Source organism: Podarcis raffonei, chromosome Z (genome assembly GCF_027172205.1).
Source record: "Podarcis raffonei isolate rPodRaf1 chromosome Z, rPodRaf1.pri, whole genome shotgun sequence".
NCBI classification, from domain to species: domain Eukaryota; kingdom Metazoa; phylum Chordata; class Lepidosauria; order Squamata; family Lacertidae; genus Podarcis; species Podarcis raffonei.
In genome coordinates this window covers 3,971,078-3,996,473 of record NC_070621.1, presented here as the reverse complement: position 1 = coordinate 3,996,473, position 25,396 = coordinate 3,971,078, and the positions used below count along the sequence as shown (strand labels likewise).

The 25,396-nt window shown below is 46.6% G+C and overlaps 1 protein-coding gene across 5 annotated transcripts in view; it reads right to left on the bottom strand.

Moving 5' to 3' along the window:
- The window catches only part of SLC27A4 (solute carrier family 27 member 4), a 105,592-nt gene that overhangs the window by 62,354 nt on the left and 17,842 nt on the right, over positions 1–25,396 (bottom strand). For 3 of the 5 annotated variants that reach the window (XM_053374926.1, XM_053374929.1, XM_053374927.1), the window contains 9 exons: positions 24,044–24,113; positions 23,578–23,669; positions 22,903–23,012; positions 21,336–21,545; positions 21,073–21,199; positions 15,894–16,031; positions 13,261–13,425; positions 9,525–9,671; positions 99–7,584 (listed from right to left, as the gene is read on the bottom strand). In XM_053374926.1, coding sequence (XP_053230901.1) covers positions 7,427–7,584; positions 9,525–9,671; positions 13,261–13,425; positions 15,894–16,031; positions 21,073–21,199; positions 21,336–21,545; positions 22,903–23,012; positions 23,578–23,669; positions 24,044–24,113 — 1,217 coding nt within the window. In that variant the 3' untranslated portion in view covers positions 99–7,426. Of the gene's footprint in view, positions 1–98; positions 7,585–9,524; positions 9,672–13,260; positions 13,426–15,893; positions 16,032–21,072; positions 21,200–21,335; positions 21,546–22,902; positions 23,013–23,577; positions 23,670–24,043; positions 24,114–25,396 lie in introns of those variants that run through there. The other 2 variants (XM_053374928.1, XR_008328666.1) reach the window with 2 other exon arrangements.

Here is a 25,396-nt window from a genome sequence, read left to right as displayed (position 1 = left end):
GTATAGAGTCCAGACAAAAAGCAGCAGAAGATGCCAAAGCTTTGGCAGGTGCTGACCTGACTCAGGGTACTTTGTTGATATTGCAGTTTGACTCAGGATTGGGTAAAACCACCGGCTCACCTTTTTATTTGGTCCCAGCAGAGCACAGTTGCACACCTCTACTGTTTACACACATACACACAAGCAGAATTCAGAGCATAGGATGCTACTTCATTCATGGTCAAGTTATGTGCTCTCTTATTCCTGGAGGATCTATGTCACTAGCAGCAGCTCTCCAGGGTGCAAGGCAGAAATGCTTCCAGATCCTTTCAACTGGAAGCATCTAGGATCCAACATTCTGCCTGAAAAGTGTGTGCTCTAAACAGCTGCCCCTCTGTAAACAGTCACTCCATCCACAAGTTCTCCACGTGGTCATGTGCACAACTGCACACACACACGAAATACTGCTTGTTTGTGGATCAACCTGAAGGGAGCAGCATAATCAAGGAAGCAGCAAGAAGGCACAGTAGCCTGACTCTGGACTGGGGATCCTGCAGCCCTCCAGATGTTGCTGGACTCCAACTCTCATCATCATTGGCCATTAGTCACTCTGGCTGGGGCTGATGGGAGCTGCCATTAACTCTTGCACCATTTGTTCCAGAATTGGCTCTACTATGAGGCAATGTATTTAGTTATTTAGACATTTTGGTACTGCCTAATCAACTGTGTTCTTTGGGCAGTTCCAGAAGCAGCCACCTCAGGCATCAGGCTTTGGGTATCCAATGGTAGGGCCGGCCAAGCCGGATACTAAACTTGCTGTTGTGCCTTCTTTAAAATAGAGAGAGAGAGAAGTTGATATCAGGTACGGGAATGGGCCCAGTGCTATCTGGATCACCACACGTGGAGAGGGTGTATTCTTTCCTCCTGCACCAAAGTACAAGCAACCCCCGCCCAGTCAAACACAATTCACAATTGCTGTTAAATCCAGAGAAAGAGAGAAGCTCCCATTGGGACCAACTGATTGAGGTTCACCAAAGAGCATGGCAGACCCTGTGCCCCATGATAATTAGTAAAAAGACCCATTTTAATTGTCTGTACTTCAGCCACCAAAATCTCCCAAGCTGAAGCCCATTCAGTAGCTGGGGCAAGAAGAACCTTCACAGCACTCTTGTGGATGCTTCGTTTCACCATGGTGCATTTTGGCTACTTGCACCATATGATGCAAAGGAAGCTTCAGTTTACCAGAACTCTAGAGGCATGGGGAGAATATCCTTATGTAGTCCTGTTCTAAGAAACAGAGATGGTAAGCATCAGGAGCCTGCCAGACACAACTCCTATCACCCCTAAGTATTGGCCATGCTGGTTGCAGCAGGTGGGAGTTGGGAAGACCAACGTCTGGAGAACCGCAAATGTTCTCCATGCCTACTTTAAAAATGTGTATGACCCATTCATGCAAGACATGCCTGTAACTAACTCTGTCTTCAGGAACGCAGCCTGGATTTCAATGTCACCAGCACAAAACTCTTGGGTCTTCCTCCCTGCACCAGAGTCATATGCGCTACAACAGCCTTTCCCCCACCCAACACTCTACCACTTCCATCACCGTTGGCCATTGGGTCATGCTGGCCGGGGCTGATAGGAACTGGATTCCAAAATGTCCAGAGGACACCAGGTTGGGGGAGGCTGCAATAAAGAGGAATGCAAGCAGACCTCTCGGGCTGCATCATCTGGTATTCGGGGCTACAGTTAAGACACAAGGTTGGCTAGGAAAAGCTTGTTCTTTGCTGCCTTCAATAGTCTACCTGATTGAGCACATTAAAAACACAGCACATTGGGGAGAAGGGGAGGGGGAAAGCAACAAGTGCATGAAGTTCACCCAACGAATCATGCAAGGTGGTTTTAAAAGAAGCCCCCAAATATCCCAACTCAAAGTGGTGGGAGCTGATTCTCAAAGTGAAATGAACTGCCTCTTAGCTTGCCCTCTTTGCAGCAGTTACATGGATTAGGCCCAGAGTGGGAAAGTGAGTAAGCAGTAGGTCCCTGGGAAGGTGAAATGCCCATTGTGGGAATCTTGCCCATACTGTGCAACCCCCCCCCCCAAAAAAAAACCTCCTAGAGCCACAGGACTCAGTATGTAGGTGCTCTTTATTTTGGACCACCACCTAACTGCACTCAAGTGTCTGTGGTCAGTAGTGGGGATGGGTCAGAGCCATCAGGTGTCCTAGCCTTAAACTATGAAGGGGTGCAGCTTGGGGAGCAAGGGCAGAGCAAGTGCCTGACTGGTGGGGTAGGAGGAGCAGAGTGAAGAGCAAAAGCTCTCAGGCACACAGGAAGTAGTTGCCTCTTCTTCTTTTTCTCTGGCAATCACTCGTAGCTGAGTAAGATTGTCTTCCATAAACACGGTTTTAACAATGAGTCCGTAAGTGACTATGGAGGCCAATCCTGGACCCACACATCCTTCTACAGTGGGGACATTGGTTCCCGGGCAGGAGCTGATCACTGTGTGGATTTGCCAGGCGTGCCTTCCTCTTTGCACATTTCTCCCTTGCGTTCTGAGTTCGAGTGTCTTCAAAGCCCATGACAACTTTGGTAAAGGCTGTTGTCCAACTGGAGCACTCGCAGGCAAGTGTTTTCCAATTTTTAGTGTTTATACTACATTTTTTAAGATTTGCCTTGAGAAAGTCTTTAAACCTCTTTTGTTGACCACCAGCATTACACTTTCCATTTTTATGTTCGGAATAGTATAGTTGCTTTGGAAGACGATAATCAGGCATCCGCACAACATGACCAGTCCAACGAAGTTGATGTTGAAGAATCATTGCTTCAACACTGGTGATCTTTGCTTCTTCCAGTACATTGGTATTAGTTCGCCTGTCTTCCCAAGTGATGTGTAAATTTTTTTGGAGACACTGTTGATGGAATCTTTCGAGGAGTTGGAGATGGCGTTCATAAGTGATCCGTGTTTCACAAGCATACAGTAAGGTTGGTAGTACAATATCTTTGTAAACAAGCATTTTGGTTTCCCTGCAACTGTCATGGTCCTCAAACACTCTGCACTTCAATCGGGAGAAAGCCACACTCGCAGAGCTCAGGCGATGTTGGATTTTGGCATCAATGTTAGCCCTTGTGGGAAGATAACTGCCCAGGTAGGAGAAGTGATTGACATTTTCCAGCGTTACACCATTGAGTTGGATTTGTGGCGCTGCAGAGGGGTTGTTTTGTACTTGTTGGTGCAGCACTTTGGTTTTTTGAATGTTGGGTGATAGGCCAAGCTTTTTGTAAGCTTCTGCGAAGACATTTAGAATGGTTCGGAGGTCATCCTCTGAACGCGTGCACACTACGTTGTCATCAGCATACCAAAGCTCTACGACAGAAGTTGTGGTAACCTTACTCTTTGCTCTTCTGCCCTCCTTGTCTTGATTTTTTTATTTCACCCATGTGAAGACCCTATAAAGGAGGCTAAAACCCTGAAATCGCAGGTCAAGCTCTGACACCAGGGGAGATCCAGAAGGCAGGCCTATGATTTGCTTCCCAATCCAAATCAATACATGTGAGTGTACACACACACACACACACACACACACACACACACACGGAGAGAGAGAGACAGAGAGAGACAGAGACAGAGACAGAGGAATCTAGAGGCACGAAAGAGCCCTCAAAGCAACGGCAGCAAAATCTATCTCTCATGAGTACAAAGCAAAGAAGGGCAACATCATTACTGGAGCTCCCAAATATCTTCAGCTGGTGCAGTTACACTGCTTTTGAATCACCTAAAGTTCTTCTGACATAGGTGCTCGCTAGTCCAGTAATTCAAGCACTGCCCCTCTATGCTTGATTGTTCCTATTTTGGAGGACCAGCAGACAAGGTTTAGTCTGCCTCAATAACCACCAGTGCTTCCTAGGCTGTTGCTATTCTTAAGGGGGAGCCAAACACATGTGGGCAAATTCAGGCGGCAAATTAAAATTTCATTCATGCCCTTGCGCAACAAACCTGCTGTCCGCTCCTAACCCCCTGCCCTAACTTTTGCAATAAGGAAACTGAAGGGGAAATGCACTGAAAAGAAGTGCAGCCCAAGCCTATTGGGAAAAGTCACTCTCATTTTTGTGCACTGCAGATTTTCTGTAAACAGATCAGAATGAGTGCTGAATGAACAGGTCACTTGGCTGGAAGTGATGCTGGTGTCTCAAGAGAAACTGGATTTCTGCCCTTGTGGAGAAACCATGCAGTTCAAAGCAAACTGTTCCAACTTCAACCTGCTAAACATTATTTTGGGGAAGAGGGTGCATCTTACAATATGTCAGTGCTAGTGAAAGCAGTCCTGCTGAAATTCATGGACACGACGAACTCAGGTTCATTAATTTCCATTGGACTACTCTGAGTAGAACCCCCTTGGATACCACCCTGGGCTGATGGCAGTGGGAACACAAGAAGCTGCCTTATACAGAGCCGGACAATTGGTCCATATAGCTCAGTATTGGTGACACTGACTGGCAGTGGCCCTCTGGGTTTTTGGACAGGACTCTCTCCCAGCTCTACCTGGCAATGGCCGGGGTTGCATGCCTTCTGCATGCCTTTGGTTACAGCCCTCCCCTTTCTGATTTACAACTCCCAAGACAATTACCCTATTCACAAACAACAGAGGTGTTTTTTCTACCTAAAATATTTCTGGGCAAGGACTTTGGCATTAAAACTGGCAAATGGCTAGTTGAAGTCCCAAAAGCAGCCTGCAGCAAGAGAGCAAAGGGCCCCCGACTTCCTCTGAGTGGGGTCAGGGGTCCTGTGGCAACGCAGCTCCCATCAGCATAGCCGAGGGATGAAGGGAGCCGTAGCTGGAAGACACCTGACAGGCCACAGGCTCCCCACCCCCTGCCTTGGAGGTTGCTGAAAGGAAGCTGAGCAGACACCTTATGCCTTGCAGGATAGCACTAGATCCAAGAACTCCTGGGTTGCTACAAACGCTGAGATTATTCTCCCATCCGTCTACATTTAGGTCATTTTAGACTGGAGGAACTTACTTCAAAATAGGGTAAGCCAGCCCTGCTGAGGGGGTCCTTAGATCCCTTCCCCAGAGTCCTGCCTGGATGGCCATAGCTGTCGACCTTCCCTTTTTTTGCGGGTTATTCCAGTGCCGTTTCCCGCTGCTATTCCGGATTGTTAGATATCCTGTAGACTGTCCCTGGGACAGGTGAGGCTGCTGATTCCTTATTTTCAAATCTGAAAGTTCACGGCTATGCTGGATGGCACCAATGCACACCCTTGTGCAAAGTACTAAGAGATAAGGAGCTGTCTTGTGTGAAGTCAAAGCATTGCTCCATCCAAGTCCAGTGTGGCCAGCAAACTCCTCCCCGGTCTCAGGCAGAGATTCTCCCCAGCCCTGCCACAGACTGAAGCAGCAACCTTTGTCTCTATATGCAAAAGCACATGCTCTACAGCTGGGCTGTGGCCTCTCCCAAACAGGTGTGCAGTAACTCACAGCACGTGTGCAAACATTGCACATAGCAGAAGAACTGAAGCACTCATCAATCGTTTGGACTGACACTTCCGATAGGCGCTAGTGAGATGAGGCTGGGCTTCCTTTTCCCCAGCAAGGGTCCTGCCATTCAGTTCTATGGCTAAGTAGAGAGATAGAATCATAGCATGAATGGGATCACCTGGCTCACACCCAAACAGGACTTCATCTCAGGCAAGGCTCCACCCTGGTGACGCAAGGAATTAAATGGAACCTGTGGTGGCCCTGAGCCTTCTGGACTGCCTTGGGCAGCTGGCACCAGGCCCCCTTGTCCCCATGCATATAAAATGAACAACCCACAAGTGCCATGCACCTGCTCCTCTGGAACAGGGATGCATTCATGGGGTCTTATTTGCACATGCACCCTAGTGCCATCCTGACAGTACACTGTGCCATTGTCAGTGGTGGGTTTGAGGAAGCCAAGCAACCAACATGCCCCTCTATCTTTGTTCGTGAAAATCACTTAAGAGCAATTTGAAGCGCAAGCGCGCGCACACACACACCCCTTTCTGAAAATGCAGGAGGTGGAAAGGGCACCTAGCAAAACTTAAGAAACAGGTGGGATTCACACTGAGACACAACTGCTGAGCAAACAGATGAAGAAACTGACCAAAGGAGAATTTTTGCCTCTGACCCTTTTAAAGCTCCCCCACCCCTGTAGGAGAAGCGGAATGAAGATGTCTGTGTTCATACGTGAGACACAGTATGAGATGCCGTTGGCCAGACTACTGTACAAAAAAATGGAGGGGGGAGAATGAAAAGCCAACCAGCTTGCACTGTAGGCAGAATTGCAAGCTTGCCGTTAACCCTTTCCTGCTTCTTTAAAAACAAAATGGAACTTGCAATAAATTGCAAAATAATAATAATATGAAAACCCGCACATACAAATAAACATCCATTTGTGAAAGTAAAACCCAACCAAACACACCACCCATATCCCTGGAATAAGTTGAGTCACTGTGCTCTTCCTGCCCACTCCGCAAACTAGGGACAGTGCAGTCGAGAAAGACAATCTCTCCTCATAAAAAGTTATAATCACAACCATGGCAAGGGAGAAGGATCAAAGGTGGACCCCAGAGAAAGGAAGCACAATGGCACCACCTAGAGGCGTAATGAAGCAGTGCAGCCCTTGTGGGTCCTATGGGGAAACACAGAAAAGGGGCAAAGGGAGATCAGGGCCTCGTCCGCACTATAGATTTTAAACAGTACCGTTCCACTTTTAACTGTCATGGGTTTCCCTCCCAAGAATCCTGGGAGCTGTAGTTTGCTAAGGGTCCCAAAATTTGTTATGAGGCCCACCCCTTCACAGAGCTATAATTCCCGGAGTTCTCTGTGAAGAGGGACTTCAGCTCTGGCAAGGGAATAGGCGGCATCTTGACAACTCTCAGCACCTTAAACAAACTTTAGTTCCTAGAATTCTTTGTGCGGGGAGGGAGCCATGGCTGTTCAAAATGGTGTGGTATTGTTTTAAATGCAGAGTGGTGGATGGGGCTTGGGGAACCGGAGGGCAGAGCCTTTGAAACTGACACACTGACCTAGCATGCTCAACCCAGAGGAACAGGAAACAGCACGGCCACTGTTCCAACCAAGTAGAAAATAAAGCCATAGTGCTTCTATGCTTTGGTATGCATCAACCTGCCCCCCCTGCCCCCAGCTGTCCCCCTGCAAACCATATGGCAAGCTCCCCTCACGATGGGAGTTATAGTCCGAAACTCCTGGAGAGCGCCAGGTTGGGGGAGGCTGCCATTGGCCATCGTCTTCTACAAAAACAGGTCAAATCATAAACGAAACCAAAAAAACAACTCACTGTGCCTCCCCCCTCCCCCCGCCGCCATTTTGTTAAATCTCTAACCATCACTGGCTTTTCCTGTCCTATGCAAACTCCAGTCCCACCACCCTACCCTAGACAGAGGGGCAGAAGATCAGGGGCTGTTTCACAGCTTCATTTGTCCTGACTGGATTCTCTTGAAGATGTCCTCGTTCAACGGGAGGTAGCGGCACTGCCGGGGCTCAAGGAAATAAAGCTTGTCTTTCACCACATTGGGATCATATCCCTCCTTACGCAGGTCCATTTTCTGGAACTTGAAGGTACCTGAGTAGAGGAAGGGAGGCAGGAAGAAGAAGAAGAAAAAGAAAAAGTGTTAAGGGATGTTGTCCTTGTGTTTTCTCCTCAGCTCTTCATTGGAGAAACTATATAATTATGATATATGTAAACTGCTAAAAATGAAGTAAAATGAAAATCAGATAGGTGGGACTTGGGGAAGCCCACTTAAAAATGTTTAGAAAAATAAGGTTATGACAAGAATTTGTTTGTATTGTTTGTCTTTTCTGTTTGTGTTTTTTATTTGTGTTATAAAATGAATAATTTTTTTTAAAGAAGAAGAGAAACTATATAATATGCAGCACGTGGAGGAAGCCATGGTTTGGGGGAGGGGTCTTGTGGTCAGATTCTACTTGCAAGTTTCCCACAGGCATTTGGGTGGATCCCCAACTGCCAAGACGTCCCAGGAAGCCATGCCAAGCCTGCTGGGTTTGAAAGCCACCATATTATATGCCCCACAATGCCTCCTGTATTGTGCCACTCCAGGGATTGTGGGAAGTTAAAATGGCTACATGCACCCTGCATCCCAGGAGATACACTGTGTTGGCCCATTGTAAGAAATCTAAAATGGTGGCTCAGTCAGCTACTGCTTCTGCTAGGTGAGAGTGGCTGGGGAAGAGTTTTAGCTCAGTGGTAAGGCACCTGCTTTGCATGCAGAAGGCCCCAGGTTCAGTCCCTGGTATCTCCAGGTAGGGCTGGGAGAGATTGCTTCTTGTATGAAACCTTGGGGAGCAACCATCAGTCAGCACAGGCTATGTTGTTGTTTGGTCATTTAGTCGTGTCCGACTCTTCGTGACCCCCTGGACCAGAGAACGCCAGGCACTCCTGTCTTCCACTGCCTCCTGCAGTTTGGTCAGACTCATGCTGGTAGCTTCGAGAACACTATCCAACCATCTCGTCCTCTGTCGTCCCCTTCTCCTTGTGCCCTCCATCTTTCCCAACATCAGGGTCTTTTCCAGGGAGTCTTCTCATGAGGTGGCCAAAGTATTGGAGCCTCAGCTTCAGGATCTGTCCTTCCAGTGAGCACTCAGGGCTGGTTTGCTTAAGAATGGATAGGTTTGATCTTCTTGCAGTCCATGGGACTCTCAAGAGTCTCCTCCAGCACCAGAATTCAAAAGCACAGGCTATATACGGAGCCAAATGGACCAGTGGGTTGACTCCGTATAAAACACCTTCCTATGTTCCTATGCCTGGAGGCAAACTTGCACATACTGATGCAAACAAGCAGATGTTTTCCAAGCCAAAAATGTACAAAGATGTCTATTTATGGTAAGTGAGATGAGGATGAGGCCCTTCTCAGAGTACCATCAGCAGGCGAATAAGCCATGTTTTTGCGCATGGGCTTCAGAAGCTTGACTCCTGCCAACACTCCAATCTTTTCAGTGCCAAGTCAAAGCATTTCTACTTACTTGGGCTTTTAAATCTGCTTTTACAGACTTTCTTTGGGTTTTTTTTAATCTGGTACTTAATTTAATTCTTAATTTGTTGCCTCTCAGTTTTAGCGTTGTGTGAAGGATATTGTTGTTAGTGTTATATTAAATAAGATAAATAAATGAAATAGTAAATACATTGCATTGCACTGCAATACATTCTCCAAACTTGTCCTTCATATTGTGTTGTTGAATGATCATAATTTGTCAGGGAATTTAGAAATTTTCTTCCTTCAAACCATGACCCAGGCTCAGCTGACGCAAGCCATATTGTGGCTTATTTGTTAGAAATTGTATTAAATAAATGCATTTGTGCTGAACTACATTCCAGAAAAGTATTAACAGCTCACATGTGGAGCAGACAAGAGTCTCCTTTTCTGTAGGTGCAATTTGTTTACAGACTGATTTTACACTGATGTGGCTTCTGAAAAACATTCCAAGAAACTCCACATTTCACAATCAGATTAAAGCTTCTTATGTATCTCTGCCAAGGAGACTCACTTGTCTTGTGCACTTCCGAAAGCAGACGCAGGAAAACAGGTCGGGCATAAGCAGGCAGCGCCTTCTTCATTTCCTCTGCAAAGCTCTCCAAGTCACAGGAGTGGTCTGGATCCACAACTGCTGCCATCCCAGCCTTCCCTTCAGTTCCTAGAACATAAAAAACACACTCTGAGGTTTCTAGAGCTGCTCTCATAGAGATAATAACAATAATAACAATTATTATTATTATTATTAATAATAATAATAATAATACCCCGCCCATCTGGCTGGGCTTCTCCAGCCACTCTGGGCAGCTTCCAACAAAATATTAAAATACCGTAATACATCAAACATTAAAAGCTTCCCTAAAGAGGGCTGCCTTCAGATGTCTTCTAAAAGTCTGGTAGTTGTTGTTCTCTTTGACATCTGATGGGAGGGTGTTTGGGTGCCACCACCGAGAAGGCCCTCTGCCTGGTTCCCTGTAACTTGGCTTCTCGCAGTGAGGGAACCACCAGAAAGCCCTTGGAGCTGGACCTCAGTGTCCGGGCAGAACGATGGGGGTGGAGACGCTCCTTCAGTTTCTAGAGCCCTCTCCTGTGGTTTCCAGCAACTGGTGTTCAGAACCATTGCTGCCTCTGACCGTGGAGGCAAAGCAGAGCCATTGTGGTTAGCAGCCCTGGATAGCCCCTCTCTTCATCTTCTTCTAAAGCCACCCAAGTTGGTTGCATCACTGCCTCCTGGGGAGCAAGTGTCAGAGTTTAATTCTGAGCTATGTAAAGAAGTACTTTCTTTTATCCACCCTCAATATTCCAGTGTTCAGCTTCATTGGCTGTTCACGTTGGAAAGCTGTTAGCTGTTACCCTGGTGGAAGCTGTTAGAGTTCCACTAGTGGACAGAGGCACAGCCAAACATGGGTGGGGCCACAGCCACACACAGATACGCACCGTAATACCAGAGGTGGACTTTCGAAATCTTTGGTAGTATGGCACCCTGAGTGAGGCCAAAAATGTTTGTTCCCTCGGCTCAGCACCCTCTGTGGGGTAACTGCCTGCACCACCCTAAATCAGGTGCTGCTTAAAGCTATTTCACATGGAAGCAGATACATATACAGTGGACGCTCGGGTTGCGAACGTGATCCGTGTGGGAGGCACGTTCATAACCCGCAGCATTCGCAACCCGCGTCTGCACACACGCTGGTTGCAATTCGGCGCTTCTGCGCATGTGCGACCGCCGAAACCCAGAAGTAACCAGTTCCAATACTTCTGGGTTTTGGCATGTCCGTAACCTGAAAAAATGCAACCCGAAGCGTCTGTAACCCGAGGTATGACTGTATTTAATTCTTGGTAACTCTGCTCATGTTTCACCTTCCGTTTTATCTAATACACTTTTTTATTTTATTTTTTACAAAGTTAAAACAAGAAATAAATAAAAAGTTATCCAAAATCCTTTATCTGTCCTGAGTGTGCAAAAGGCAAAAATAACTCAGTAACCACAGCAGAAGTACTGTATGCAAATAAACTTCTGTCATAACTGAACTGCAAAGCTCTGCCTTATAGCTGACTCCTGAATGCAACTGCATCACGAAAACTGAATGCATTCAAAATTCTGCATTGCTCCAAGGAACACATGTCTACTGAGGAATCACATCCCACGCTGCATTGCTCTGCTTGCAGAGGAAGAAGTTGAAATCTCATACTTTGCACAACATCAAATCCCTTCCCCATCCCCATGGCTTATAACTTCTATTTTAAGTACCGGTAATAAATCAGTTAAAACATGAAGGCACACTCTAAAATCCATGCTTATGCAATAAAGGTAACAATTCAAGTAGAAAGTAAAAGTGGTGTGAGAATTTGAGTAGAAATCCATGCCCCCCCCCCTTTGCTGGAGTTCTTGTGAGAAGAATCAAGGTGGACATAGCTCACGACTGGTTCCTTGCCTGCCTCAATTCTCGTCACACATACCTTGCTGCCTGCTACCCCATCCTAGCCTGAACGGGGGGGGGGAGGACTATTTTAATTGTCAATAAAGGTAAAGGTACCCCTGACTGTTAGGTCCAGTTGCGGATGACTCCAGGGTTGCGCACTCATCTTGCTCTATAAGCCGAGGGAGCCGGCGTTTGTCCGCAGGCAGCTTCCGGGTCATGTGGCCAGCATGACTAAGCCGCTTCTGGAGAACCAGAGCAGCGCACAGAAACACCGTTTACCTTCCCGCCAGAGCGGTACCTATTTATCTACTTGCACTTTGACGTGCTTTCGAACTGCTAGGTGGGCAGGAGCAGGGACTAAGCAACAGGAGCTCACCCCGTCGCAGGGATTAGAACCGCCGACCTTCCAATATTGGGCACTAAATAGCAACAACTCCTTCAAAATGGTTCTTTCCACAACTGAACAACTACACCTGCACCATCTAATTAAAGCACTATCACACCAGTTTAAACAGTCATGGTTTCTCCCAAAGAATCCCAGAAGCTATGGTTTGTTAAGAGACCCTTATTCCCCTTCACATTGCTACAGTTCCCAGAGCACCCTGGGAAGAGGGATCAATGGTAACAGCACTCTAGAAATTCCCCACAGAGGGGAATAGGGGTTGCCTAACATCATTCAGGAGTTCCCAGGATGCTTTTTTGCAGCTATGGGGTTGGGGTGGGGTCTAGTCAGGGCTTTTGCCCTGGGTGAAGCTTCCAGAGGGGCACCATTGGGCCTCCAAGCCTGTGTGTGTGTGTGTGTGTGTGTGTGTGTGTGTGTGTGTACAAATGCACATTTGGGGATGCCAAGCTAGGTCTTTGACCTGGGTGAAATAAAGCCCAGTTTCACCCCAGCTTTGGGGAAAGCCACAACTCTTTAAAGTGGTATGATACTGCTGTAAATGTATGGTGTGGATGTGTCCATGGTGACTATCAGGACCTTTTTAGGCCAGGGACCATAAGGGCTGAAGTACAGCACCACCAGCGAAAAGGCTCCATCTCTCATAGCTGCCCATTGTATCGCAAATGGTGATGGGATGTAAAGCAGAAGACTGTGAAGCCGATCTATAAGCCAGAGCAAATGGAGAAGAGGTGATCCCTGAGGTAGTCTGCTCATAGGCTAGGAAGGGCTTTAAAGGTTTGCACCAGGAGGGACCACAGACCTATACTTAAGCAAAGACCGCACCACCATTCCCCTTTTTCCTAAGCTGTGTTGTTCCATCATGCCAAAATATCACAGCATGAAATCTTCTAGTTGACAAGTGACTGCAGGAGTTTGATTCATCCACAAATTATTTTACCACTTGCCAGGGGTAGGCTGAATACATTCCCATGAAATTCATGAGGTTGAAGGCATTCCCTGAAATATATTGGGCCCAGAACATTTAGCAGAGGGATGGAACTCTTTTGGCTCTCCAGATGTTGTTAGACTACAAATCCCATCATCCTTGACTATTGGCCATGCCGGTCAGAGATGATGAGAGGCCAACAGCACCTGGGAGGGCTGCGTGTTCCTTGTCCCTGGTTTGGAGCTGTAAAGATTATAAACAAAACACCACATTGAATAACTGGGCCTGGAAACAAACAGGACTGTGATCCTCACAGCACCAAGACCAGTGTGTGGAGTTTTTACTTGGTGCTATTTTAAACAGTTTGGAGTCAGAAACTCTTGCTGAGCTGCCTCAAACAGTCCAGCGAACTACCAGTATATATAGTAATCAACTTTCTGCCCTGCAGGAAAAGAGAAGGGCAACATTGGAGGAGAACCCAGAAACGCTTGCCACCCATTACCTGGAACTTCCATCCCGTAGACCACGACATCTGTCATGTTTAGGATGCGACTGAGCATCCCTTCCACCTCCGTCGTGGAGACGTTCTCGCCCTTCCAGCGGAAAGTGTCTCCTGTGCGGTCTCGGAAGAACATGTAGCCCAACTCGTCCATGACCAGAACATCACCTAAAGGGAGCCATTGTGGGGTGGGGTTTGGGAGAGAGAGAAAGAACTCACAGTAAGATGAAAGTGTGGTCCTTCGCCACCTACGCCTTTATCACTACAGCACCCAGCAGTTATTATTTGGTTGTAAGTCGCTTTGCAACTAGCAAATAATAATAATAATAATAATAATAATAATAATAATAATAATAATATGAAGAAGAAGAAGAAGTTGTTTATATCCTGGCTTTCCCCCAGTCCAGGACTCAAGGCACGCTTACACAGATAAAATAGATCAAGCTAAAAACATAGAAAAGAGAATAGTTAAAATGTAACTAGACCCTAATGGGAATAAAATTGTATAAAAAGATGCCTTAAAAACACAGACAATAGCAATAAAAACGACATGGCACCAGCCCTTTCCTCAAAAGCCATCAATTCCCAAAGGGCTGTTGGAATAGGAAGGTCTTCACTTGCCAGCAGAAGCACAGCAAGGAGGGAGCCCGTCTGGCTTCACTAGGGAGGGAGTTCCAGAGTCTAGGAGCAGTCACCCCTGAGAAGGCCCTCTGCCATGTCCCCACCAGGAGTGCCTGTGCGGGTGGAAGGACCGAGAGATGGGCCTCTCTTGAAGATCTGAGGAACCAGGAAGGTTCGTATGAGTGAATACAGTCTTTCAGATCACTTGGGTCTAACCTGTGTAGGACTTTATAGGTCATAACCAGCACTTTGAATGGTGCCTGGAAACAGACTGGTAGCCAATGCAACTGTTGGAACAAGGAACTCACTTCCAGGTAATTTTTAAAAACACTCTTTCTATTTCCAATATTCAGAGGTGAGTGTTGTTGCTTATAAAACCTAAATAACACCATTCATAAGGTATCAACAGGCTCTTGGGAACATTGAGGTGTGCAGAATAAGAAAATTGGGGGGGGGCAATGAACGGATGACCCTTCCACCCCAAAAAACAGTCCAATGAGGACTGAGTGTGTTTCATGGCGCATTGGTGGTGGAAACAAACAAAACCAGGACAGAGGGAGAATGGATTGGAGTAGGAGCTCTTCACACTGCAATGTTTTGTTGCAGGGGCCCTCACAAAATCCAAAAGAGCGTTCTGATCTTCCATTCTTGTCCATGGAAGGCAAAAAGAAGAGTTGGCCCATGATGGCCAAACTGGGGCACTCATCCCCAACTTGGTGTTCACCAGATACCGTATGTTTCCGTGTATAAAACGCCCCCATATATAAGACAACCCCTATTTTTTTTAACCCAAATTAAGAAACCAGTATTTTAAACATCAAACAGAACAACTTTGAGCTTTTTGTGGGGAGATTGCCCAAAGTTGTACACGGAAAAATACAGTATTTCTTGGGCATACATTTTATTTCTTTAATAATTTTTAAAAGAAATAAAATTTATGGAAAGCACCAAGTTAGGAAGGCTTAATGGAGTCCCCAATGGCCAACTGAACAGGAAAGTCAATGGATTCCAATGGCAACTTGGTGGAGACTATGTCCCAATATTCTGATTCAGTATAAGGCAGCTTCCAGTGCTATTGGGGGAAATTGAAATTGAAATAATTGAAATACTTTATTGTCACCTGTACAACTTGTATACAGTGAGATTACACGAGCATCCCCTACTCAGCTCTCTTAGTCTTAATTCCCCTCGTTTACTAAGGCACACCCACATGCAGCAGCTTAACAGCCCATGGATAGAAGCTGTTCTTTACCCTGTTGGTGCGACTAATCATGCTTCTATATCTTCTGCCTGAGCACAGGAGATCATGAAAGTGCCAGCCAGGGTGTGAATCATCCCTGAGAATTTCCCTCACTCTCCTGAGGCAACGTTCTTCCGCTGTTTCATCCAGCGGATTCACAGGACAGCCCATAATATCTTGTGCTGTATTCACCACCCTCTGTAGGCACTTGATGTCAAACCAGCGTGCCACACCGTGATGCAGTATGAAAGGACACTTTCTATTGTGGACCGGTAGAAGGAGATCATCAAATGTTGATTGACATCGTTCTTCCGCAATACTCTGAGGAGATGGAGTCTCTATTGTGCTTTCTTAACCACCTGGGTTGTATTGATTTTCCAAGTAAGGTCTTCACTGAGATAAACTCCTAGGAATTTAGAGGAAGAGACTCTCTCCACACAGCCCTCCCCGATGTACAGTTCTCCTCTCTTCCTCCCAAAGTCCAACACCATCTCCTTTGTCTTGCTGATATTAAGGAGCAAGTTGTTCCCTAAGCACCATGTAGAAAAGAATGTGGCTTGGTGGCAGATCATCTGCTTTGCATGCAGAAGGTCCCAGATTCAATTGGCACCTCCAGGCAGGGCTGCAAGAGACCCTTGCCTGAATCCCTGGGAAATCACTGTCAGTAAGTGCAGGCAGATTGGTTGGTATTAGGCAGGGAAATGGTCTTGCTACCTGGAAGAAGGCAGCTTTGCACAGAGGCAGCAGGATATATATAGGAGAAGGAGGGCCTCACCTGTGAGATAGGCACAGTCGCCTTTGGTGAAGACATCACGGGCAACCTTCTTATTGTTGGCCTCATTGTTCAAGTAGCCATCAAAGCGCTGCAAAGGATCACTCTGGACAATGCGCCCAACCAGCTGGCCTGGCTCTCCTGTGGGCAGAGAAGGACACCTTACAAGGCCTCCACATAATAGCAATGCAAGACGAGGCAGAAGAGGCATTTGGCAGAGCAGCAATGTCATGGGAAAGGGCACACGCGTTCCCTGAGTTAAAAGGAGAATTGCTCTCCACCTGGACGTACAGGCCAGGAGCCTCCTGACACTTGGCCTTATTTTGCTCCAGTATCTTCCAGCTGCACTCCAAAGCATTGGACCAAGATGACAGGGACAAATGATTAAGCTGCAAGTGTAGGCAAAATAAACTCTCATATCCAACATTTATACCCCACATTTCTTCCATTCTGGATCCCATGGATCCCAGGCAGTCATCCATCCATGCACTGACCAGATCCCGGCTGGTAGTGAGCTCATGAAAAAATAGATTTTCCTTCCATTTATAATAACGACAACTAAGTGTCTTGTTTCATCTTACAGATTAACAGAAGTTTTCATGCATGAAGGATTAACATCACTTGGCAAAACTCTCTGAGCACAATATCCCCATCTCATGTTTTCCCTGCACAACTTCTGTCTTCTGTCTTCTTTCGTACCTACGGGACCGCCTCTCCTGGTATGCCCCACGGAGAGCCTCAAGGTCCATATATAGCAACATCCTAGTGGTCCCAGGCCCTAAGGAAGTTAGATTGGCTTCAACCAGAGCCTTTTCAACTCTGGCTCCGGCCTGGTGGAACGCTCTGCCTCATGAGACCAGGGCCCTGCAGGATCTGATTTCTTTCCGCAGGGCCTGTAAGACAGAGTTGTTCCGCCTGGCCTTTGGCTTGGAGCCAATTTGATTCCCTCCCTCCCTCTCTTTCTTTCTTTTTTCTTTTCCTTCTCCTCCTGCGATGAGGCTACATTTTAATATTTTAATGTTCCATTATTTTAATGTTGTATTTTATTTTTGTTTTTAAGTTGTAATCATTCATCTTGTTTTTATTATTGCTCGTAAGCCGCTCTGAGCCCGGCCTTGGCTGGCGAGGGCGGGGTATAAATAAAAAAATATTATTATTATTATTATTATTATTATTATTATTATTATTATTCACACAGATCAGAAAATCCCACTTTTACTTTTTAACTTGATGAACTGCAATTTCCCCAGGTACAGATGACCCATTGCTCTGCTGTTCAGTGGATTTTGGGGCTGGCTATGACTTATGCCAGGGGTCAGCAAACTTACCACGCCTCGGGCTGGTGTCTCCAGCGCCAATTGCGTGGTGCACCGGAAGGCGGGGGAGCGCATGCCCATACGCGTGCACACACGCTATTTCCGGCGCACTTCCAGGTTGGAGGAGCACCGGAAATAGCTTGTGCGCATGTGCACGGGCCTCCTCTGACCCAGATGTGCACCGGAAATAACGCCGGTGCATGCGCACCAGCTATTTCCGGTGCTCCTCCGACCTGGAAGTGGGCAGCCGCGCAGTGCAGTGCTGGTAAGAGCAGGCGATAGCAGTGGGAGGCGGGGGTCGCCGCGGGCCAGATGAACGAGTCCCTTGGGCCTTATCTGGCCCGCAGACCTTAGTTTGGGGACCCCTGACTTATGCAGATTACTCTAGCCATTTCCTTCTCTATGGTCTGCGTCCTCTCTCTAGGAATCAACTCTTATCAGTTTAACCTCTCCCTTTACAAGTAGTATAGTGCTGCTTTAATATCCATTTATTTTCTCTCCCCACCCCACCCCTAAATTGCATTAGGGAGGCAATCATAACCGGAAATGTAGCAAAAATAAAAGACCATGGCATAGCTCAGTGAGTAAAGCATAAGACTCTTAATCTCAGGGTTAAGACTGGGCAAAAAGATTACTGCATGGTGGGGGGTTGCACTAGATGACCCTTGTTCTCCCTTCCAACTCTACAATTCTATGATTCTATGAAAGGGGAAGAGGCTGTATTTGATCCTTTCCCTCAAACTTTGGTCCAAATTAAAATGATTACATCATCACATTGGGAGCTGGGAAAAGAGGGGCAACCTATCTGGCTACAGAACATTATTTCGATTAGAGCCACAAAGATCTGTACTGGGCATGTGTGCTCATACACAAACACAAACACACAGCCATCAGAAGTGCTGGAAACATCTTTCTTTAAAAGGATTTCCAAGCTTTGAATTAGATCAGTTGATGAGTAGATGACTCAACTAACAGCAAATTCCTCTGTATGTTCACTCAGAATTAAGACATAAAATCATGACTGATTAAAACAAGGTATTTATTCATATAACACTTTAAAGCTGTTAAAGCTTCAGCTGCTTAAGGATAAAAGTACTTTGCTGATAATCACTCATTGTTCCCCAGAAAGAATCTAGTGCCTAGATTGTAGGATCTTCATTTATAAAGTTTATCAGTGCCTGGCTAACCACAAGGCACTCAACAGCTAATTTGGCAGGGGAAAAACAGGTTTCCCTCTTCCTGTGTGGTGCTAGAGTGCCCTCTAGTGTAAAGATGGACAAAGGTAAAGGTAAAGGGACCCCTGACCATTAGGTCCAGTCGTGGCCGACTCGGGGGTTGCGGCGCTCATCTTGTTTTGTTGGCTGAGGGAGCTGGTGTACAGCTTCTGATCATGTGGCCAGCATGACTAAGCCGCTTCTGGCGAACCAGAGCAGCGCACGGAAACGCCGTTTACCTTGCTGCCGGAGCGGTACCTATTTATCTACTTGCACTTTGACTTTGACGTGCTTTCGAACTGCTAGGTTGGCAGGAGCAGGGACCGAGCAACGGGAGCTCACCCCGTCACGGGGATTCAAACCGCCGACCTTCTGATTGGCAAGTCCTAGGCTCTGTGGTTTAACCCACAGCGACAAACTTCAGACTAAATTGTATGTCTATATACAGTGGTACCTCTGATTGCGAACGGGATCCGTTCCGGAGACCCGTTCGCAATATGAAAAGAGTGCAACCAGAAGCACTGTATCTGCGCAGGTGCGAAGCGCGATTTAGCGCTTCTGCACATGCGCAAGTGGCGAAACCTGGAAGTAACCCTTTCCGGTACTTCCGGGACGCTGCAGGACGTAACCTGAAGGAAAGTAACCTGAAGCAAACGTAACATGAGGTATGACTGTACCGTATTTTCCTGTGTATAACACACCCCTGTGTATAAGATGCCCCCTATAAGACGAGCCCCGTTTTTAAACTTTATTTTACAGTAAATAATCTTTGTCTTATACACAGAAAAGTATAAGACGGTAACATTTATGAAGCTGGCTGCTTTTCAGAAGGCCATTGCTAAGATTAATGGATATACAGTCATACCTCATGTTACGTTTGCTTCAGGTTGAGCATTTCAGGTTGTGTCCTGCGGCGACCCGGAAGTAGCGGAAAGGGTTACTTCCGGGTTTCGTCGCTCGCGCATGTGCAGACGTGCAAAATGCCATCACGTACATGCACAGAAGCGGCAAATCGCGGCCCACGCACGCGCAGATAGCAGATGCGGGTTGCGTTCTACTCATGTTGCGAACGGGCCTCCGGAACGGATCCCATTTGCAACCAGAGGTACCACTGTAACACTAAACTGTGGTTAATCTCGAATAGAAGAAGAAGCTTCCAGTCTTCTCTTTGTGGCCATGCTATCACTCATATTGTAACGCTAAACCTAGGCTTAGCTTAACTGTGTGTGAACCAAGCCCCTTAATCCCAGGAATTTTAAGTGAAGTGTCATCCCAAGGTCTATGGTGCACACTCTCTTAGAGGAGAGCTTGAGTTGGCTGTAGCTTAAGAATCATGGTCATCAGCCCGGAAGGAGGACAATGGACAGAGGAGGACAGATCTCTGTCTTTCTGACAGGGTCCCATCTGTCCTCGGTCTTATCTTAGCTCCTGGGGGCCACTGCTCCATCTAAAGACCTGCAGGAACCCACAGTAGTCCAAAAGTTTATTGATGTGCTCCACTTCAGGGATGAATCACCTGCCACCTCCACTCATCAAAACACCCTGTGACATTTCTCCAATGAAAATAGGGGCATTCCATTCCATAATGATAATTTTACTATTTATACCCCACACATGTTCCTGGGTTGCCCCAGCCACTCTGGGCAGCTTCCAACATATATAAAAACATAATTAAACATTAAGAAAAAACTTCCCTATACAGGATTTCCTTCAGATGGCTCAGGGATTCATTTACCAATGAAAATGTTCTTGGAAAATAGGGACACTTGGAGGGTCTACTGCAACGGTAGGCAACCTAAGGCCCAGGGGCCGTATGTGGCCCAATCGCCTTCTCAATCTAGCCTCTGGACGGTCCGGGAATCAACGTGTTTTTACACGAGTAGAATGTGTCCTTTTATTTAAAATGCATCTCTGGGTTATTTGTGGGGCATAGGAATTCCTTCATCCCCCCCCCCCAAAATATAGTCCAGCTCCCCACATGGCCTGAGGGACAGTGGACTGGCCCACAGCTGAAAAAGGTTGCTGACCCCTGGGTCTACTATGACCTAGAGATGGGCTTTTCTCAGTTTCTATTTTTTTCCCAAACTTAAGTTCAGTTCTCTACATTTCCACACTAGTCTTCAATTAATAATAATAATTAACAATAATAATAATAATAAATTTTATTTATACCCCGCCCTCCCCAGCCATAATAATATTCCTGTTTATGACCTCTGCGGTTTTGCTAAAAGCATTCCTCCTTGCTTCCTATTTTATTTACTCTGAACTACATATGCATGCTCAAGTAGGAAATAGTTTCTATGTAGTTAAAATAATTTCTTCTGATCTGACTTTTTCCCACGTGGGTTTTTTGAAATGCTCAGAGGAAATCTAATTGGTTCTTATGAACACTGTGTAAAAAGTTCTTTTGTGAATAAAACGACCTGGGTCGAGGGGTGGAGAGGATTATTATTGGCACCTCCTCCCAGAGTCTTACTGGTCAAGCTTCATGTGTATTCTATTAATCAGAGTCCAATCCTTCCTTGCTTTGGGAACGCTACAACAGTGGAAGTCAGGATCACAGTGCCCCAGCCCTGCTGTTCTCTCCCTCCTATTCTCATTCAAGGATTACCCAGCTGCTCTCCACCGAATTGGGCTGGTACCCAGCCTCACCTGGTTTGCACCGTATACAGAGCCCATCAGGTCCCCGGATCAGCTCCATAGTTTCCTCATTCACTCGGACTAGGTTGATGGGGTAAATGTTGGGAAGGATCCTGCTATTGAAGCCACAAGCCCCCAGCTGCAGAGGAGAAAATTCTGGAGGTCACCATGGAAGCAAAGGGATGAAGGGCAGGAGGTCTGGGGCCCAGGGCCAAAAGCTCAGGCACTCTGGGCAAACACCAAGCAATGCCTTTCAGCAAGAAGGCAGCCCTTACCTTGTTGTCAAAGTTGCCCACACTGCAGTTGCACTCGGTGGCTCCGTAAAACTCGGCTATCTGGGGGATGCCAAAGCGCTCAGTGAACTCCTTCCAGATGGAAGCCCGCAGGCCATTGCCCAAAGCCATCCGGACCCGATGTTTCCTCTCCACCTCTTGAGATGGCTGGTTCAACAGGTATCGACATATCTCCCCAATATACTGTACGATCTGATGGCAGCAGCAGAGGAAGAAGTAGTGAGGGACAAAATGAGATGCATGGCACAAGGTAACCTACATGTGGCAGCTATGCAGTCTTCTACCTTTGAAATGATAGCCTTGATTCTCACGTGGGCCCCTGACAAATCTGTGCCCTGACCCTCCTCTCAAAGAGTTAACGTTTTAGTTCATATCTCTCCCACCTTTTAGGCACAGGATGTTAAATGAAATCCATTCAGCTCTGGAAATAAGGCTTGGAGAAGGCAACCCCTTAAAAGCCCATAGATCATTTAATCAGCACAAAGCCTAGTTTAAGAGAAATGTTTTCAGCTGGAGCCTATAGATGAGGAGATTTCACCCCTCCCATATCCAAGAATCTCCTGAGGAGTCTGCTGATTCTCCAGAGAGGAGGGCGGTGTTCTGCTCTCTACTTATTCTGCTCCAGCACCAAATCAAAGAGCCAGTCAGTCAGTCAGTGTGTCGGAGAGAGAGAGAGACTGAGTGTTAGAGATCGTGTGTATAGATAAGGTTGCTGCTAAAAGCAGCTGTAGACACTCAGTGCAGTTCAGCATTCATTTATGCTTAGACCTCATTTAGCTCTGTATATAGTTGTGTTACAGTTGTAGATAGAATAAAGAAGATATTCTACAGAGCTGCTCTCCGAGTCGTTTATACTCTGCTATACTCTGCTGTGTGACGACTGTCTTCTTGTTGGAGTGAATCTGGTGCTCACAACTCTAAGCTGTGAGTCCACAGCACTTTGACCTGTTCCAGTGCAGAAGGTGGTCTCTGGAAGTGCTACCCAGCTCGCCTAGCCCAGTCGGGGCTGAGTGGATGAGTCCAGTTGGTGGCACTGGCTCAAGGGCGATGCTGACAATAGATATGTAATGAAGGTGCCTGGAGAGCCTCCTTGGGGAGAGTGTTCCACAAACAGGAAGCCACCACAGAAAGGGCCCTGTTCTTGTGCTGCCACCTTCCAGCCTTGGCATTCTTTGTCTGCATGAGATGAAAAATCTCCAACTCACCACCCACCTTACAGGTTCTTGGTGTTCCAGCTACTGAGTCAATCCCCTGACTCTTAAGATGCTTTGGAAATGTGCTGCTATGCGTTTGCCTTTGGGAGGAATTTGTTGCTTTGTCTGGTGTTTTGCTGTTTGTTATATAAAAATACACACACATGCATTTATTATGATATTTATGATGATGATGAGGAGGAGGTTGGAAGGCCATCTGTCAGGCATTCTTTAGCTGTGAAACCTACATTGCAGGGGGTAGAACTAGATCACCTTTGGGGTCCTTTCCAACTCTACAATACTATGGATCTCCTCTTTACCCCACCCGCACAGCAGTGGTCTCAGCCCTGCCTCACCGTACAGTTGTATTTCACACAGTCTTCCCAGAAGTTAGAAGCTGAGAATTTCTTCCTGATCACGACCGTCATCCCATGCAGGACGCATTGGCCAACCCCAACAATGTTACCTAGAAGAGAAGAGTGAGAGGGAAACCCATTTTAGCCAGCAGGAAATCTGGAACTAAAAATGGTGACTGGCCAGCTTATGAGAAGCAAGACTTTGCCGATTCTCGGTTTGGCTCAGACCCAATCTACACAAGACCCCAGGGCATGATTTTGGCAAGGGAAGAATCCAGCATGCCAAGTCAGTGCCTGGGTGGGAGAAATCACCTGGGAATGGCACGTAGAGAATCATGTTCAGTGGGTCCCTCCAGAACCCTGGAACTTCCTTCCTCTAAATTATAACAAGTGTACAGAATGGTGGGTAGGACACAGAAGGTCCCAAGTTCAGTCCTCAGCACCTTTGGGTGGGGCTGGCAAAGGCTCTTATCTGAAATGCTGCTGTTGCTGCTCTTGATGGACCAACAGGTTGACTCGGTGTGACGCAGCATCCTGTGTTTCTATCAATTCCCTTCATTTCAGCCGGACGTTTTGTTCACAGTTCAGCAACAACATAGCCATCACAAAAGTGAAGCAGATGGGTCAAAGGTAAGTCACTGGAAAAGACTGAAAGGTTAAAAGTGATGGTGTTACCTGCTGCGTGGTATAAGGGGAGGCAGTCATAGACCACATCGTCCTGTCGCATGCGGAAGCCGTTGAAAACCAGGGCTGCCATTCGGAAATACCTGGATTGGGAGACCAGAAAGAGAGATCAGTATTTGTCTGGAAACCAAGCCTTATGAGGAACAGTTAAGGGAGCTGAGTATGTTTAGCCTGGAGAAGAGGAAATAGGATAGCTACTTTCAATTGCCTCAGGTTTCAGGAGCTTTTGGAGGGTAGGACCGTGAGGTATGGGCACGACACAGCCTGCCCTGTGCGCCCTAAGCTTACTTCTGAGTAAATATGCACAGTATGGGGCTTCTATGCTTTCAACCTGCTGTTTTGGATTTGGGTTTATAATAAACTTAGTCCTGTTTTTTCAAGGAGTAACACAAAACAGAATTGACTGGGAGTCTCCTCACCCCCACCACACAGAGCGATCCCTTATGATTTTGCTCACCTGCAATGGACAATGATTGCAGCTTTGGGCAGCCCAGTTGTGCCTGAAGTGTAGATGTAGAACAATCTATCTGCAAGGCAAAAGGATGTTGAAAAATTCAGGGTCACCTTTGCTATCTAGTGGCATATTGGTGTTCCGTGAAAAAGCAGAACTTCAGTGCCAGCACCTGGCTTCATTCTGTGGCAGGGAACCCTTTTTCCTGTCAGAGGCCACATTCCCTTGGGGATGGTCTGCCAGGGGCCACAGGCCAGCTGTGGGCAGGACTGGTGCCAGTGGTGGGCAGGCCAGCCATAAGGTGGGCAGAGCACCCCTTTACTGTATTTCTGCCACCCTCTTTCCCGCCATTTGCTTCTCCTCACCACCCACATGAAATTCGCAGGCTGCAGGTTCCCCAGACCAGTTTTTAAGGAGCCTAATTACCAGCCAAAATTAAACAGGCACTCAGTGTTATGATCTTTAGGTGGCTGACTACTGAAGATGTTTCTGTTTAACAAGTCTTTCCCTGAGTTGTGACACTGTCATTCATGAAATAAACTGCTGTAAAGCAGTTTATAAATTTGCAAAACATAGGTCCATCCAACTCAGTACTACCTCCCCCAGCCCTGCCTGGAAGTGATAGAGATGAAACCTGGGATCATCTACATGCAAAACAGATGCTTCACCAACCCTAATAATAATAATAATAATAATAATAATAATAATAATAATTTATTTATACCCCACCCGTCTGGTTGTGTTTCCCCACATGGGTTTCCCCATATGAATAATAAGCTGTTTTGGTGTGGCGACTTAAACTGAACACTGATGTGAACAGCTGTGTGTGTCAATCTGAACTTATTATATGGTTTACCTCTGTAGATCACAGCACAAGTGTAAAGGCTGGCATACTAACTTAAATATGACATGAGATTCTCCATCATGAACCTTGCTTGACCTCACTGTAAGCCTGATACTAGCCTCAATTCAAGAAGTGACCTGAGGCTATTCAGGCATATCCTGAGTTCCTCACACCTTGTAAAGGTCAACACATGTAAATCTAGCTGCCAGCAAAGTCTACTCAAACTGCTGGTAATGGAAAGGCAGGGAGCGGACAAAAGATAGCCAGTTCAGTCATAACTCACTAGGGTTTATTCAAACACGTTTTGCAAGATGGGGAGGTGAGATGCAGGCAGGAAATCCTGGGATAAATTTAAAATAAATAATAAATCTAGCTGCTTATGTTATTAGTGTAAGCCCTCCTAGCAAAATTGCCATGCTCACTTCTGTAGGCTTTTGAGAGTAGGTAGAGATTCTTCCACTCTTTAGGTGTTTGTGTATGGTAGGATTTGCTGCCTGCTTGAATTGTAATTTTAC